Source organism: Bos taurus, chromosome 24 (assembly GCF_002263795.3).
Source record: "Bos taurus isolate L1 Dominette 01449 registration number 42190680 breed Hereford chromosome 24, ARS-UCD2.0, whole genome shotgun sequence".
Lineage (NCBI taxonomy): Eukaryota > Metazoa > Chordata > Mammalia > Artiodactyla > Bovidae > Bos > Bos taurus.
Genome location: NC_037351.1, coordinates 25802571 through 25821963, shown reverse-complemented (window position 1 = coordinate 25821963; position 19393 = coordinate 25802571). Strand labels below are relative to the sequence as shown.

Genomic DNA, 19393 nt, shown 5'->3' with positions numbered 1-19393 from the left:
TTCAATATGGGAAGAAGCTGAACAACCTGTAAATAGAGCCTAGGGTGAAAAACCCCTATCCGTTGTACAGCTCTTCACACTTCTGATCATTCTAAATGCCTGCCACTGGAAACCTTCAATAAAGGGGTGAATCTTCCATGCCCCACAGAGAGCTGCCTTTCAGCTGGAAGAGGGTGTGTCCCTAAGTTTTTACCTGCGAGCAATGATGATCCTGTTAAGCATTTCAGGGAGACCAGCCCAAGTTTTTAGGGTGGGGATCTAGACAGGTTATACGTACCTTCAGTCCTGCTCCCAGAGAAGGCAGAAACACCTCAAAGCCTGCATGTAAGAACATCTACTGAGAAATTATTTTTAAGCAGACATCAGCTGAGTGGGGGGAAGAGAAAGAACAGAGAAGAAAAAACAAAACTCCCTCGATCTTGGATGTAAGAGAACCCAGCAGCGATGAACTGGCCCTTCTTCAGAGCAGCTGTGGTGCTGTTCATTTTCCTGGTAAGTGAATCCTGTTAAAAAGTTTCCATCATCGTTCTCATGGTAAACAAGGGAGAACTTTTAGGAAAATGTTATTTTGTGTTATTTCTAACCTAAACCCATTAAAAGTTTATGCTAATGATAAGGTGATTTTTATGGACTAGATTTTTAAATAGTGTTTCTCTCCTTAATTGAAGACTGCAAGATCATATTAGTGCATCAGTGTCAGCTCACCATATCACATCTCTGACATCGAAGTCATTGCCAAGTCATGCCGGGGAAATACTGAACTTGGGAAAGTCAGATCACTACTTAATAGCCTTCTGTTGTTCAAATTCTCTTTTGCAGGTGGGCTTTGAAAACTAATCTCACAGGTGTATCTTGGTTTTTAATCTAGACATTTTCCCATACTTTTGGTATCTTTGCTGGTAGATTCACTATAGTTTTTAAAATGTAAAAATAGGATCCATATAAATTAAAATCATAGCTGTTTGTAACTGGCTTCACCACCCAGTCTCATCAGTTCTGTATGTGGTTGGGGGTTCATATCACTAATATCAGACGTCCCACACTTCTAAACTGTAATTTTATTTAAAACATTTATTTAATTTCAAAAAGAATGCCAGTATGGGAGATTTATAAATGACATAGTAGGTGAAGGAATGGCTATAATTAAGGAATAAGTATAATTATTATGATAATGGTTCTTACTACTGGAAAGTCAGTAATGACCATGAGACAAAAGTTGTATGTTTGATGATCAGAGAAACTATAACAAAATACTTTATTATTGCAACCCTACACTTTTTTAGTCTTCTCTCTTTAGAGACGACTTCTAAGTGCAGCACTAGTGAGTTGTATCAACTTCTCTTGTGTTGAAAATTGAAAATTGTAGTCTCTCTCACAATAATGTTAATCTAATACAAAGAGGCAAATGCCAGGTAAATCGTGTCTTCCAGTTTGGCAGGATGTAGTGCTGTGGTGAATATGTGTCTCTACTTGCTTCATTTTTGAACTGCATTTTTGGGTGTCTATAGTAACAAGTGAGATCTTTGATTCAACATATGCTGGTTAACTTGAATTCACTTTATTAATTGAGAGGCCATAACCAGTGGATTTATTAATAAATGAGCATCAGTAAGTGGTCGCTATATAGTTCCAAACTGCCCTTCAAACATTAGCCTTATTCCAGGGACTTGATACTGAGAATTTCATAATTTGCGACATGGCAGGGATTAATGAGTACCACACAGTATGTCATTTGAACATAGGAGTGTTTGTTAATTATGAAATAAGAAAATACTTTTGTTTTTAATTTCATATAAATTTGATCTAATTCAGGTCCATTATCGTGTCAGCTGATTAAAGTTTATTCAGATGCTTATGTATTTTCATTGAATCTATAAGATGCCTTTTTAAATTTTAATGATTATTTCTAATTAATTACATCCTATAAAGTTCCTTTAAGTAGCCATTTGTATCTCGTCATTCTTCAGTACAGCATATCATTTTATCAAAACCATATATTTTCATGTAACTTTCTCTCTTTGTAGAGAGATTTCTGGGCCTTTGTCCTTTATTTTCTGAGTCTGGATTGTTTTTGCCTGTTTGCATGTGAATCATTTGTTTGTTTTTTTGCCATATTTTACTTTGGAATCAATCATAAGTTTCTCATACACATTAGGAAATTATTTCTTAAAGAACTTATTTTATAAAGAATTGAAATCTTTCATTTAAAATATCATAACTTTTTTAAAAAATTTCACTTTCTAAGGTTTAGAAAAATCATGTTATTTCTACTACTGATTTTACCAGATGATCTGGATAAATATCCTTTGGAGTTATCCAATCTATTTTTGCTTTAAAATACTGTTTCTGAATGTGAACCATCACTATAGCAAACTTTTCTGCTACACTTATTCTGAATGTTTGATTTTGCCAATTAAAAAAAAAGAAAAAATCTATATAAAGTCTTTATATTCTCTGCTCAAAATTGGTAAGTGAAAATCTACATTAAGGAGCATATTTGGGCAATTTTGAAAACTTTTAAGACATTTAAACTGATAACTATCTTTAATGCAAAGCCACTGAGAGCTGGGCAACCATGTATTACAAGTATGCTGTGTAATCTGCTCAATGTTCCTTTAAGTTTCAAGACTTTGTTCAAATTAGAGGGTTAGATCAGGGAGAATAAAGCGGAAGAAACTTCTTATGGAGGCCAAGCTTGCCACAGGACTATTCCATTATTTAGGCAAGATGCCTGAACAGACACTAGCTTACAGCTGTTATAACATTGCAGGCCAAAGAAATGTTATTAATGCTACATTTATTTTTCTTTCTTTCTTTCTTTTTGTTTCCATGAGATTGGTGTGTATATGGGTGGTTAGCAGGGGCCTTGGGGTGGTTAGAATGAGTTCTACACCAGAAAACAAAGTTAACTTTGTATCAAATATAAGAAATCTTTGTGAGTGGCTGTAACTGTGGTATAAGGGATGGCATGGTGACTGTGAAAAAGCAAAATAGAACCAGTAGAATTTTATAGTTCAATTGGTTTCTAAAACTAACTTTGCAACTTCACCAGGTCCAATCAATCAACTCAAATCAATACAGATATCAAGGCATCTTTTTCTTTAAAAGTCAACTTCTGCAGCATACACTCAAAGAACAAATAAACTCATCTTTACTACCAAGAATGATTGATTTCTTCAGTTGATCATACCAGCCTCGCTTCTCCTCTTTCCATGGTTAATACTTCCCTCAAAAAAAAAAACTGCTTCTGACCACCAGATAAACTAATTCCACAGTTTGAACTTAGCTGAAATTATTAAGTATATAAGCAGGTTTTATCTGGAGTATTTCTCAAGCCCAGGGCTAAAATATACGGACTATAGTATATACTTTATTACATAGTTCATCAACTTATGGGAACCAGAATCTTAAATTTCCATAATTGTGTTTATTGATGCCTAAAGCAAGAGAAAAACTAACGAACTAGTACAGACACCACAGAAGAGAAGCAAAGGGAGGGTTCTATGTTTTCTTGTGCTCATATTACAGTGATACATATTACAGATATCAGAATTTCAGTAAAATATTTTCTAGAAGATGGAAGCGGCATTTCTGTTCACCTGTTAATTCAAATGTATAAATTGTATTTAAGCAAAATCATAATGCTCTTAAAAGCTTTGGAATTTCACAGCAGGTTTAAGATCGGCCTGTTCTTTCACTCTTATGAAAATAAAGAGTACAAATCTGTCATCATTTAATTGGTTTGAGTTGCTACAGAATAAAATCATTTACTGTGTCTGATTAAGGCGATAGAAAAAGAACTAGGAAATGCTAACTGGATAAATCTGATGACTTGGCTGCTAAAGGACAAAATTCACCTACTTAACAAGGCTTATGAATCTAGAAAAATAACACTGTCTATATTCCCAGAGCACTTTATTTCTGATAACTTTTCAGCTACACATTCTTCAAGAACGTTGTTGTTGGCTACCTCCATGTCCTAACAGGCGCTGGCCTGACACTTGAAGCAGGAAGCACACTCGGTAGACTTACTGTGCTCCCCACAGTGAGGGAGCACCCTTCCAGAGCACTGGGTCATGTCACTCTTGCTGGCTCTGCCTGGCATGCAATGTCCTCTAATGGACTTAGGCAAGTCAAAGTGGTTTAAATGCCACTGGTTGCTGATCTCAGTTGGTCTACAAGCACAGAGCACAGCCTTGGCTAATAAACAAGCACAGCTTCACAAATCAACAGCCTGCTGCTCATGAAACTACCTGGCTGTAAGTTATTCGAGGGCAGGTTCTGTGTCTAAGTCACTTCTGTATCCTTCATAGTGCCTTGCACCGGTGTGAGATTGCTCAGTAGACGTCTAATTCACAAAGAAGCGGTAAATAGGGAATACAAGAGGTAAATAGGGAGTTTGGGGGTGGTTTCTATTTTCTCCTCCCCCCACCCGCACACACACTCCAAATAATCATGAGGGTATTACACATGAAAACAGCCACGATGAATTTTCCTGTTACTTTCATGATGCAGTATACATGTACATTTTATCTAAGGCTTGTCATAATATTTTTAGGGCTTAAATCCTTCAAAAGACTTAATAATAAAGCCTTGGTTTCACACATCTGATATGTATTTGTCAAAGAAATAAATAAACCAATCAACAAATAAGAAGAATGACCTACCAACATGCTGTCAACTCCAGCTATGGTCCAAGTAATACAAAGGAAAGACAAAACAGAAGGTTTTTTTTAAAAGAAGCAATCTATCATATTTTGGCTTTATCTCAGGTTCATTCTTATGATATACATAACAGTTAGACACAAAATGTAATGCTTTAAAAACTGTCATGTGACTGTTGAAGATTAACACAATTATTAAATACAAGAAGTTATCCTTACTACTTATTACTTTCAAGACCATTTTTACTATATGTAAAGAAATGTAAACTTCAATATCAAAAGAAAAAAATGAGCTTAATTAGAATCATTGATATTAGCATGAAATTTTGTGTCTTGTGGCTTTAAAAAATATATATATATGGATTGGTTCCTAAAATAGAGATGCAGGGAGGGTTCACTGAGGATGTGCTTTAAGTGAATTATTCACTGCTTTCTTAGAATATTTTAGTTGGAAAGGGCTTTAGTCTCATATACAGAGGAGGAAACTGAGGCACTGAATGGCTAAGTGACTCACTCCAACACCCATATCCAGTGGACAAAAGAGCTGAGATGTACTCAGCCTGACCAGTCTTCATACCTAAGTGCGTCTCCATCATGGTCTCCACAGAACACATCCCCAACACATCTCATAATCCAAACTAGTCCCCTGGTTTCCCCCAAATAACCTTATCCTTGTTTTAGAGACAAAGTCTAAATTATTCAGGATAGTGCCCTTCAACTTCCCTCTCCAACCAAGTGACTTTCATCTCCAACACATGTCTCCCTCTCCAAAAATATTTCCTTGCACACTATTAGTAATCTAATCCTACTATCACATCTTTCTGTTTTTTTTTTTTTTTATCACCAAATTCCTTGGGAAAGTGACTATTTTCATGTCCTTTCCCCCTCTATCTTATTCCCCAATTTCTTTCAGTCAGAAAGAACCTGTTCCGTCCAACTGAAAGCATCCTATTCAAAGTCCTAGAAAACCTCAGATTTCTTCAGGAATCACTCTGCTCAGCTATTTCATATCATCTGATATGGTTCACACCCTGTCTGTCTTTCAGTTTTCCCTTCCTTTGACATCCTTGATTTTGCATGACATTTTCTTCCTGTTTTTTCAGCCACTTCTTTTTCTCCTTTTCATTTCTTATTTTTTGTCATTTTGTCAGTTACATAAATGTAGGAATTCCCATGTTTCATTCTTATCCCCAGGCTGTTTCTTGGCTGTATTCCTGAGGGATTTCAAATTCTCCCATGATTTCAACTAAGCAAACTGAGCAGTTATTCCTCCACATATCAGGCCTGAAGCACCAATGTTCATGGCGCTGATGTGTTTTTCAAATAGCTAAGCCTCTTCACCCAGGCCCTTTTCTGGCATCTTAAACTTGCCATGTTCTAACCTGCTAAATTCTGCTATGCCCTTGCTCCTGATCTGCCTGTTTAAAACTGCCATCGCCTGAAATTCTTCCCTCTCTTGACTCCCACGTCCCATTGGTTCTCAAGCCCTGTCAGTTCCACCCATGCAGTATCTCTCCTTTAATCTTTTCTGGTCTGTTCCCACTGCTGCCCTTCAATTCTGCATCTCCGGCCTAATTTGATGTAAAACATTCGCTGCTGGTGGCCTGTAATCACTGCCTCTTCCCTGCGGTTGGAGTAATCTTTTAAACCCACAATTTTATCATGCCTTTCCCATGATCAAAAAATTTCAATATTTTCCTACTGCACGCAGAGATTTATTGCTAGAATTGAAAAGGTAACTGTATATAACTTAGTCTACCCCTGTCATTTCACAAATGAGAAAACTAAGAGAATTCAGCAAGTACACTGAAAGCTCTCTGACCCTATGAAGTACTTTATTTCATTATTTTGCCTTTGAAAGTCCAAGAATGGCTATTTCAGAGTTTTTTGGTTTTTTTTCTGGACTCTGAGCAAATCACAGTAAGATTATGTTAACAAAACATAATTTTAAGCAGACTTGGCAGTTTTTTAATTACTAATCCAGTTAAGAGCCTGACTCTATGGTGAAACTTGCTTGGTCTTCTGCCTGAGTTGCTATTCATGGGAAAAAGAATGACCCAGCTTCATAAAGTTGGAAGGTTTCTTAGTCATCTGGCATAGTTCTCCAAAGCAAACAGCAAGCACTGACACTTCGGTGTGGTAAGGGAAGCGCAAGACAGATAACAGATGCATACACAATTCTGTAACTACGAAGAAATGGCTCCCAGACAAATAAGATACCCCCACACCCCAGTTCCACACCTACAAAGTAGAGGAAAAAGTGTTCATGCATTCACAGGTAGCAAGAAATACATACCTGCATTATTTCAATTTGGTGCCCAAGAGGGACTCTACAATAACAATTCAGTTACTTGTCCAAAGTAACTTGGACCATTTGGGTCATTTATTTTTCTTTCTCCTCCCACCCCACGCATAGCATTACTGTTAGTGCTGTTATTATTGTATATAAGTACTCCTATTAATAATTCACAAGGATATTATGAGATTAGATTAAAATCAGAATTATTTTGAATTCTCAAAGTTGTAATAATGTCAATTCTTCATAGTATATTTTACTTGGAAATTTACTTGGAATAAGCCATCTTATATTACACATACCACAAACACAAATTTAGGCTGAATTGTTTTGGATTGTGAGTGTGTGCTCGATCACTCAGTCATATCCAACTCTTTGTGACCCAGCCAGGCTCCTCTCTCCATGGGATCTTCCAGGCAAGAATACTGGACTGGGTTGCCATTTCCTCCTCCAGGGGATTTTCCCAACCCAGGGATCAAACCCCTGTCTCCTGACTCTCCTGCATTGGCAGGCAGATGCTTTTATATTTAGCCCTAAATTAATATCCAAACCTCAATTTCTTCATCTGTAAAATGGAAAGAATTATAGTATTGACCACATATACTACTGAAGATTGAGTGCATGGATTCCTCTAAACACATTTTCCAATACTTAGTTATCATCCAGTAAATTGTAATGGTGATTAATGATAATGAATAACATTTGATACCATGAGTATATAATTTCTATAATAAAAACATAATCTCTTTATACTACTGATATTAACCATTATGAATTATGGAAATTTTTTTAAAATATGCATTGGAGACTAAAATTTTAAGGGTAAAATTGAAAGTGACTATAAAAAGTAATTATTATATTTTGAAATTACTATTATTAGTATTTTTTAAAATACAAACTATAATTTTCTTTTATCAGTGGTCCAGATAAAGTCTAATTATGATAAAAGCTTTCATAATTAGCAACTCTGAAAAAAAAAAACAGAAGTTAAAATTTTCTTATTTGCTACTGCTGCTGCTAAGTCACTTCAGTCATGTCCGACTCTGTGCGACCCCATATACAGCAGCCCACCAGGCTCCCCCATCCCTGGGATTCTCCAGGCAAGAACACTGGAGTGGGTTGCCATTTCCTTCTCCAATGCATGAAAGTGAAAAGTGAAAGTGAAGTCGCTCAGTCATGTCTGACTCTTAGTGACCCCATGGACTGCAGCCTACCAGGCTCCTCCATCCATGGGATTTTCCTGGCAAGAGTACTAGAGTGGGGTGCCATTTTCTTATTTAGGGGTGAATAAAAACTAAGAATTTATACCATCTTTAACTAATTCTAAGTTAAATGTAAACAAATCCTTCAAATCCACACCTAATTTTTAGATATTTTACAATGTCTTAGTATATTGATATAGTAGACTTAATATATAAATGTATGTTTTTAGAAGTGCCTTTGTCTTTAGAAAAAAATAATTTAAATTGTATGTATAATTTTACACTATAAATCATATATAAAGATCAAGGCCAGAGCTAAAACTAGGGAGAGTTCTGTTTGACTAGTTCATTTGCTTGACAGGGAAATTGTTTAATGCAGGAGAAAAGATTAATGAAAGTTGCTTACACAGCATTTGTCCCTACAGTCTTGTAATTTATCTTCATTGCTGTGGAAGGATGCATTTATATCATCTGTTTTGTTTAGTGCCAGTAATAAAACATCAAATATGAACTCATTTTTACATAAAGAAAATTGTTTTGATTTCAGCACTTTTATTCTCATATTTCAAAGCAAATTAAAGATTTATCATCTTAAGATTTTTAAGAATACTCGAAAATCTTCCATCTAGAACTGGACTGAGAAAAAGCAAACATTCCAAAGTTTTCCAGATATTTTCTGCGCTATATACTTTCTTTACTTCAGATTTTCTTTTCTATTCCCATCTGTGGCTAGTCAGATCCCAAAACTATAGTCAAATATTTTAGTATCATTACATACTATTGAAATCACTAAATACCATACAAGTGCTTTCAACTCTTCAGGCATAAGGTTTACTAAGAGATCTTGAGTTCCCAGCCCTCATTCTCCCTGGGTTCTAGTTTCAAATATCCTAGCTCATATGATTACAAGTATCTGTACAGGCTAAGGATGAAAAAGAAGTTAACAATAAAAAGTAATGAAAATAAGAGCAAAACTGAAAGGTAAAAACCAAACACAAAAGAATCCTTAGTAATGTCCTCAGATCTTGAGAAAGAAACCAAATCCACCTGCTAATGACCCATAAGACTGTTTAATTTTTTTTTTTTAAGCAGTGGGATAACATGCATTGTAGAGCATTCAATTAAAAATTAACTATTATGTTTATCTTATTTTTTATAGGTGGTGCTGGAAGTTAACAGTGACTTTAGAATCCAGGTAATATATAGAAAATTAATTTTTTCCAAATTAAAAGTAAAAAAATAGTTTGGGAGAAGTAATATATTTTCCAATGAAAATTTATGATGTATAAGTAAAGTTAATGTTATGCTAAAATTAATGGATTATCAAAATTACCAATAATTCCAACTAAACATCCTCTCTTTCCGACACTGCCCTGACCTCTAAAATCTCCAGTGGAACGTGAATTATGAATAAAAGTTAATAGATACTATTACTTTGTCCTGCCCACCCCAGGTCAGGGATTATAACACTAAAAATGGCACCATCAAGTGGCACTCCCTCAGGAGGCAAAAGCGCGAGTGGATCAAGTTTGCTGCAGCCTGCCGGGAAGGGGAGGACAACTCAAAGAGGAACCCGATCGCCAAAGTAAGTATCAAACCCAAAGCAAAAAACCAAAAATCAGAACGGACAGAGTTAAATTTTCAAAAGAACCTACCTTTGAAATAAACATTTTATGAGCATATCTCACTGAGAAGTTATGATACAGAACAGAATATAGCTGTTCAGATTAGAAAAATTGAAGCCATCAAAAGTGTAAATTAAGAAATTTATCCACTTGGGTAGACAGTTGAACACTGACTCATAACATTAGTGAAATTAATATACACAATCATGTGTCACCCTAAACTCTAGATGAAAAAATATAGTGATTTAAACAATGAATTTAATGCTCAGCACATTCACAGGAACCATTTAAGTGTGTGCTCTTTCTGTCTCATAATCTTAGAATTGACTTTCTACTTTTAGCTTTCTATGAACATTCACAATGTACCCTCTTTCACATTCTCTTTTCCCTTCATTTTCCCTTATTTTCCTTTAGTAAACACCCAGTCACATGCACATGTGCACATACACACACACACGGAAACATCTCCACACACAGATTCACACATACAAACATATATACATACATATACACAGATTTACACAGACATTCCCCCATGAGATTGCTTACAATCATATAATTTTTAATTTCAGAGAGACCCCTGGTTTCCATAAGAGTTACTTGGGGCGGTCTCTTTGATTTTTATGCTAATACAACTTCCTATTTTCAGAATTAAAAACTTCTACAATAGAGTTGGATAACTCTCTCTTGTTACCTACAAAAATCCTCTTAAAACTTTCTTCAAAAACTTTACATTTAAAAAAACATTTAATCAAAAGATCAAAGTTATGTAATAACATTGAGAAACTCCTTAAGAGGGTAAGGAGTTCCCTACTGGCTTCAATATTAGCACAGACATTAAAAATAATATGATCCATTTTAACTGTTGAATGAGTGAATGCATGAATGATAACTACACAGATTTAGATTTATGAGAGTGATAGTTTACTTTTTTCTTATTTGGTAGAAACTAAAACTGAATTTCTTCTATTACATTGTCATTTACTGCTGAAAATACTAGAGCTGTAATTATTCCACTTATCTAGGAAAATAATTCCTATTTCCAACATTTCTCAAAAGATAACAGGATAACTCACATTCAACAATTTTCAAGAAAGACAGTTATTAAATTGTACTTTTGATTTCCTCTCTGTAATATTTTCACCTGCGCTCTCTTTGCAGATTCACTCAGATTGCGCTGCAAACCAGCAAGTTACATACCGCATCTCTGGAGTAGGAATCGATCAGCCACCTTATGGAATCTTTGTTATTAATCAAAAAACTGGTGAAATTAATATAACATCCATAGTTGATCGAGAGGTCACCCCTTTTTTCATTGTAAGTGCATGAATATGTATGTTCAGGCCTATATTACTTTTGAAATATCTTAAGTTCAGATCATATTTATTTGATTTCAAGAGTCTCAATATTGGGCATTTTTGGTTGTCTCTTATTTCATGAGCATCCAATGCCCTGACAGAAACAGAAGATTGAGAGACAGAGGAGTGTTTGCTTAACAGCCTTAGCAAAAGCGCTAACCTCTCGTCAGCTCCCGTGTCAAGCTAGATGTTTGTCAAGAAGGGCAAGTGCCTAACTTACTTCTTTATCTTTAATTCAGTTGAGAATATCAGTTCCTCTTAACTCCAATGCCAAATGATGATTTCTGGAACTCCAGATGGAGCCTTTCCTGAGTGAACGTACTTGATGATAAATTCATATTGCTCGACTCCCCTGAGCTCAGAATGTGCCTTGGAGAAACTTTAACTCACTTTTAATGAATTTCACTCTATTCTTTACAGTCGCTGTGACAAAACTTCAAACTCGCAACCTCATTTCCACTTTATGCAGCTGACCTGATGACCCGCTTCATTAAAAAGTCCCATAATTAATTCTCTCTCCTCCAGTTCAGAAATGTTCTGAATTAAATCCAAAAAAAGGATCGATTTTCTGCTTTTTCCCAATGACTTATCACAAGAGCTAGCTATTTTCCCATAATTACCTGTCCAAGAACCTTAATCAATCTACTTTGTTTTTTCATCACTCTTCTGACTGCTCCATTGGCTGCTAATCAATTTCCATCTATCACTAGAGTCAACACTTGTTAATATTTGAAAAACAAAAATAGCGAAATTTTAATATCTTTCTTTGATCTTGTAACTTCTCCAATTCAAACCCTATAATTTCCCAAAATGTCTTCAAATAGTAATCTATGCTTGCAGGTTTTCACTCGTACTGCTTGTCTGTATGCCTCAAACTACTTTAATTCCTTAGTTTTCTATTCCATATCGGTATTCCTGCCTTGTTCCCACAATGTTTCCCTGAAAATTCTAAATCAACATGCCAGCCTATTAGCTTCTCTTGAAACACATGCATTTTTATATGAAATACAGTAAGTTCCCTGGGTTTCCCACATAGCGCTAGTGGTAAAGAACCACCTGCCACTGCAGGAGATGTAAGAGAGGCAGATTCGATCCCTGGGTCAGGAAGATCCCCTGGAGGAGGGCATGGCAACCCAACTTCAGTATTCTTGCCTGGATAATCCCATGGACAGAGGAGCCCAGTGGGCTATAGTCCATAGGGTCACAAAGAGTTGGACACAACTGAAGTGACTGAGCATGCACACATGCACAGTAAGTTCCCTACATACCAACGAGTTTCGTTCTGGGAGTGCATTAAGTCCTGCAAAGTTAGCCTAGGTACCCAACTAATACAATTGGCTATACAGTACTGTACTGGAATAGATTTATAATACATTTGCATCTTTGAAAGATTGCAACTTGAAGGTTCATATGTAGGGGACTTACTGTATATCACATAGGCAAAATAGTACACATAACACTCATGTAACACCCAATAAGTGAAGCTGGTGTGCTGCAGTCCATGGGGTCGCAAAGAGTCGGACATGACTGAACGAATGAACAACAAAAACAAATAATAATATAAACACCCACATAGCTACCACTTAGCCCATGAATGCTATATTTCTTTGAAGCCCCTGTGTGACTCTCCTTTGTCATATTCTCAAATCCCATAACCCCTATTCCTAATTCCAAGCAATGAGATTTTGCCACTTCACTTCCTTCCTCACATGAATCCTTTTTCTTGGAACACCCTGTCAATTGTCTGCTTCACCTGTTGAAATTTTCTTTGAAGATCTCTCAATCATTACATCCCCCCATGAAGTCATAGCTATTTTGTTCTTCCTTTATATAACTTATCATGTGACCTTTTCTCGAATGGGATTTTGACTTTGTGTTTGCCTCCCCTTGTAAGTACTGCTTGTGCCTACCTTTGAGTTGGAAATCATATGTCTCACTGTTCTTTTAGTTTCCCACAATACCTAAGCATAATGCTCAGAGAAAGCGAGAACTCAATAATTATGGGTTGCATCATGTAATTATTCCTCTTTTCTCTCCTAGATCTATTGCCGGGCTCTGAATTCACTGGGCCAAGATTTAGAGAAACCTCTTGAGCTTAGAGTCAGGGTTTTGGATATAAATGACAACCCTCCAGTATTTTCTATGTCTACTTTTGTAGGAGAAATAGAAGAAAATTCTAACGCAAGTAAGTAGTCTACTTTATTAAGTAAACAAGACTATTGGGTTTCTAGATCATTCTTAACAGTCAGGCATCTAGAGGTTAAACTCTGTCAAGATACTACATCACAAATGTGAAAGATAAGTTTGGAGAAGCATGTAGAACAGGAAGGCATGAGGAAGGTTCCATAATGGCTTTCCCTTCAACCATGGAAGCAGCTCCAACTGTCATACACAAGAAGCAACGCTAAAGAAATGGGAGGAACTTGCTCACACACCACCTCTGTAGTAGATTCCTAAGGAAAAATCCCAAAAGTATTTTGCACAGTGATGACAGAGGCACTGGGAAAAGAATTTAGCCTCCCAGCCTGACTACTTTGAGGGCTTCTGTGGTGGCTCAAACGGAAAAGAATCTGCCTGCAATGCAGGAGACCTGGGTTCAACCCCAGGGTAGGGAAGATCCCCTGGAGAAGGGAATGGCTACCCATTCCAGTATTCTTGGCTGGAAAATTCCATAGACAGAGGAGCCTAGCAGGCTACAGTTCATGGGGTTGCAAAGAGTCAGATATGACTGAGTGACTAACACACACACACACACTGACTACTTAAAGGGGAATCTCATCCACTTCTATTCATGTTGGTTTTTAAAAAAAGTTTAACTACTTTAACTCACAGAAATCACCTCTAGACAATCTATTTGGTGTTCATAATCTTCAAGAGCTTTTTTTGACAGCAAAGAAATACAAAACGCCTACAATGCGGGAGACCGGGGTTTGATCCCTGGGTTGGGAAGATCCCCTGGGGAAGGGAAGGGCTCCCCACTCCAGTATTCTTGCCTGGAGAATTTCATGGACAGAGGAGCCTATAGTCCATGGGGTCGCAAAGAGTCAGACATGACTAACTTTCACTAAATACAAAACAAGCATTTCCCCCTTCATATATATGATTTAATAAATATACGTTTCATTTGCTTTTTATTCAAATCACTGGTTTTATGTATTTGAAATGTATTTTAAATCTAATCCTGTTTGGTCCTCCATGTGGATTTAAAGGTGACCATCTCAAGGGATGCCAGTGGAAGGGCACCAGAAAATCTAGAAACTAGATCCAGTATTTACTCTCAAGAGCTTTCACAATCTAAACGTGGAATTACTTCCTTGTGGATTACTGTTAAAGCAATATTTTAACTGCCAAATATTCAATCACTTGTGCAGATAGTGTATTAACTGCTTAGCTTACCACTGAAGATTTCCTAAATATATCTAAAAACAGCAGAGATACTGTCTCATTTAAATTCAAAACTTAAACTTACCATAGTACTTTTAATTTTTAAGCAGTATGCTGCTGCTGCTGCTAAGTCGCTTTAGTTGTGTCCAACACTGTGCGACCCCAGACACGGCAGCCCACCAGGCTCCCCCGTCCCTGGGATTCTCCAGGCAAGAACACTGGAGTGGGTTGCCATTTCCTTCTCCAATGCATGAAAGCAAAAAGCGAAAGTGAAGTCATTCATTCGAGTCCGACCCTCAGCGACCCCATGGACTGCAGCCCACCAGGCTCCTCTGTCCATAGGATTTTCCAGGCAGGAGTACTGGAGAGGGGTGCCACTGCCTTCTCCTTTAAGCAGTATAATTTCTTGTAAACTCAAATAATTCTTACATTTTAATTTTTATTTGTTAAAATATTCTACCTATATTTTAAACTTTTAAAAATACTACTATAAGAAGGTTTGCTATAAAAATTTCACGAAATGTGAGTAAAAATGAAATAAAATGCATTCTTTGCTCTCCTTTGTACTCTTCTTCAGAGGCAAATAGAATCACTAGTTACTTAGGTACATACTTTCTATAATCATGTAAATATATATAAACATATTTCCAAAGAAGAAACAAATGTGACCATATTTTACATACTAATCTACAGTGTGAATTTTTAAATATATTTTGAACACATTTTCATATTAGGAAATACAAGTTTCATCATTTAAGAGTTTCATGAGATTTTATTGTATGAATGCACCATAATTAATGAAATAATTGCCTCTGAAAACACTTCAAAATGCTGAAATAAATACACACAGAGATTGAGAAAGAGAGAGAGACAGGCAGGAGCTGATAGTTTATGTCTAAAGACAAGGCCAATTGTGCTTGAAACAGAGTTGAGTATAGAAAAGTCTAGTTTATGAACGCTTGCAGCTTTTCACATTCTCCAGCATCCTTCATCAAAACTACCAATAAGATTACTGGACAAGGTGAAGAACAGGTGCAGAATGTAATTACATATGCATCTCTTTAAACCTGCTAGATACCTTGCACTTTCCTAGAGACCACGCAAAATAGAATAATAAAATATATTTATTGAATGTGTATTATTCAGTAGGAACTTCACATAATTTTATTTCATATAACTATTTCTTTCATGAACTCAGTGAGGACAATCCAATTGCATCCCCATTTATAGATGTGGAAACTGAGGCCAAGATCACATAGCCAGAAAGTGCTGTAGTCGGGAGAGTTGGTCTGTCCTTATATCACATTGTTTCACCATACAAGCCTTTAAAAAATAATTATACTAGAATAAGAAATGTAAAAGCAGAAGAAAATATTTCCTTGTTTTTTAAATACCAGTAATGTCTAAAGTTCCTGGCAAAATGTGATCTTTTCATCAAGACAAAGGTATAGAAAAGGAGCTACGATATTGATATGTTGAAAAAATAGAAAGGGGAAATGGTGGAGTTCCCATTACATGGACTAACTAACCATAACACTTTTTCGGGAAAGCAGTATACTATATTACAACAAAAATGCAAATTGTCCATTTGCAATCAATTTTTCTTGATTTCTAGATACACTGGTGATGGTACTCAATGCTACTGATGCAGATGAACCAAATAATTTGAACTCAAAAATAGCCTTCAAGATCATAAGACAAGAACCTTCAGATTCACCGATGTTTATTATCAACAGATACACTGGAGAAATTCGAACAATGAATAATTTTCTAGACAGAGAGGTATTTTTTTTTTCTTTTCAGTGGGTTGTAGTCTCAATGGAACTGATTCTAAAAGCAAGAGTTCTAAGAAAAAGAAATGAAAAAGAAAACAATAGTTTAAAATTTTGATTATATAACCTTTTCACATAATGGGAACAACATAAGAAATATCTGTGAGATGAAGAAAATAATTCCTCAAATAGATTTTATACTTATTTCTCATTTAATTTACTGAATTCGTCTCAACTTGAAAACTACATTCTAAAAGTACACCTACACAAGGCAGATGTAAAAGCTCTATTTTTTCTAAGTATGTTCTACAGTGAAATAAATTTAAGAAACAATTGCTGTAATGTCCCCCATCTTGGTGAGTCACAATGCAGGTGAACACAATAGAAGCCCCAAGAATTTTTACAGATTAAGAAACTTGCTTATCTTTCTTTTTTGTTTTGTTTGCTTATCTTTCTTTAATCCAGCCTATCATAGGCTCATTTGACAAGAGAACTCTTTTTTCCCTTTTCTCTTCCTATATCTCACATACTGACAGCCCACTGATTACTTTGGGAAATGACTCATAGAATCAGAATAATGGAGAGGAATTTAGTAACATCCAGACCAGTCTATTCACTTACAAATTAAAAAATAATTACTGATTGTTACCAAATTAGAATCAGCATCACATGGTTTCTATAATACCATGTGGTCCCTTGATTTAATTTTAAAATAGCAACTTTTCATTATTTTTTTAATATTGATAGAATATAACTGATGTGCATAATTTCAGGGTTATAAATAAGGAAATTTTATTTTGTACTTGATATTTAATTAAATATTAAGTACTATAGCTATTTTAAAATGACCATCTCCCTGCTAATAATTCAGGATTTAGGATAAATCAGATTATTTTAGTGCTCTATAATAACCCAAATGCCATCAGTTTCCAGGTTATCACTGTGTCCTTTATTACTTGTTTGAAAATTACCATCAGAAGAAATTGACTATTTAGCTGTTTTTTCCCTCTCAAACTTTCTTAAGGAGCCCAGTGGGATACCTTTAACATGAAAAGAGTTGTAATGGTGAAGAACTCTAAACAATAAAGGAACTGTGCAGTCACTGGCAAGCCACTAGAGCACATATAATAAATTATTTTACTATAATTTTAGTCTATATTGGAGTATAGTTAATTAACAATGTTGCATTTGTTTTAGCAACATTTGTACAGCAAAGTGATTCAGCTATACACATACATGTATCTATTCTTTTTCAAATTCTTTCCCATTTAAATTGCTACATGATATTGAGCAGAGTTCCCTGTGCTACAAAATGGGTCCTTGTTGGTTATCTATTTTAAATATAGGAGTTTGTACAAGTCAATCCAAGACTCACAATCTATCCTTCCCCAACCTACCCTTCCTTCCTGGTAACCACAAGTTTGTTCTCTAAGTCTGTGAGCCTGTTTCGCCTTTGTAAATATGTTCATTTGCATCATTTTTTTTTTTTTTAGATTCCACATATAAGCAATATCATATGATATTTGTCTTTCTCTGTCTGACTTACTTCACTTAGTATGATCATCTCCAATTTCATCCATGTTGCTGAAAAGGCATTATTTCTTTCTTTTTAATGGCTGAGTAATATTCCATTGTACGTATGTACCACATCTTTTTTACCCATTCATTTGTCAATGGACATTTAGGTTGCTTCCATGTCTTGGTCATTGTAAACAGCACTGCAATGAACACTGGGGTGCATGCATCCTTTCAAACCATGTTTTTCTCCAGATACATGCCCAGGAGTGGGAATGCTGATTATACAGCAGCTCTATTTTTAGTTCTTAAGGAACTTCCATATTTTTTTCATAGTGACTGCAGCAATTTACATTCCCAGCAACAATGTAGGAGGGTTCCCTTTTCTCTATACCCTCTCCAGCATTTACTGTGTGTAGATTTTTTGATGATAGCCATTCTGGCTGGTGTGAGGTAATATCTCAATGTAATTTTGATTTGCATCTTTCTAATTTTTAGTGATGCTAAGCATCTTTTCATGTACTTTTGGCCATCTGATGTCTTCCTTGAATATATGTCTACTTAGATCTTCTGCCCATTTTTTGATTGGGTTGTTTGTTTTTTCATATATAGAGCTACATGGGCTGTTTGTAAATTTTGGAAACTAATCCCTTGTTGATCAAATCATTTTCTCCCAGTCTCTGAGTTGTCTTTTCATTTTGTTTATGGTTTCCTTAGCTGTGCAAAAGCTTTTGAATTTATTTAGGTTTCACTTGTGTATTTTTTTTTTTTTATGGAAGGATAATTGCTTTACAGAATTTTGTCGTTTTCTGTCAAACTTCAATATGAATCAGCCATAGGTATACATATATCCCCTCCCTTTTGAACCTCCCTCCCATCTCCTTCCCCATCTCACCCCTCTAGGTTGATGACAGAGCCTCTGTTTGAGTTTCCTGAGCCATACAGTAAATTCCTGTTGGCTATCTATTTTACATATGGTAATGTAAGTTTCCACATTACTCTTTTCATACATCTCACCTTCTCCTCCCCTCTCCCCGCGTCCGTAAGTCTGTTCTCTATGTCTGTTTCTCCATTGCTGTCCTGTTATTTTTGTTTTTATTTCCATTACTATATGAGATGGCTCAGAAAAAAATATTGCTGAAATTTATATGAAAGACTGTTCTGCCTATGTTTTCTTCTAAAAGTTTTATAATATCCAGTCTTACATTTAAATAATCTATTTTGTGTATGATGTTATTTTTGTGTATGATGTTAAAGAATGTTCTAGTTTCATTTTTTACATGTAGCTGTTCAGTTTTCTCAGCACTGAACACCTCTTAATATTGAAGAGACTGTCTTTCCTCCATTGTAAAGTCTTGCTTCTTTTGTTGTAGATTAACTGATCATAGGCACATGGATTTACTTCTGGGTTTCTATCTGGTTCCATTGATCTATGTTTCTATTTTTGTATCAGTTACATACTGTTTTGATGACTGTACCTTTGTAGTATGGTCTGAAGTCAGGGAGTCTAATTTTCCTAGCCCCAGTTTTGTCAAGAGAGCATTGGCTTTTCAGGATCTTTTGTGTCTCCATACAAC

General features: G+C 35.7%; 1 protein-coding gene across 1 annotated transcript in view; it reads left to right on the top strand.

Annotated features, from left to right (window-relative positions):
• Positions 1 to 344: 344 nt before the first annotated feature.
• Positions 345 to 19393, top strand: part of DSG1 (desmoglein 1) — a 43924-nt gene continuing 24875 nt past the window's right edge. Inside the window, 6 exon segments of the mRNA NM_174045.1 lie at positions 345 to 492; positions 9322 to 9357; positions 9616 to 9747; positions 10949 to 11104; positions 13186 to 13330; positions 16145 to 16311. Of these exon segments, the coding sequence (NP_776470.1) occupies positions 445 to 492; positions 9322 to 9357; positions 9616 to 9747; positions 10949 to 11104; positions 13186 to 13330; positions 16145 to 16311 (684 nt within the window). The 5' untranslated portion in view covers positions 345 to 444.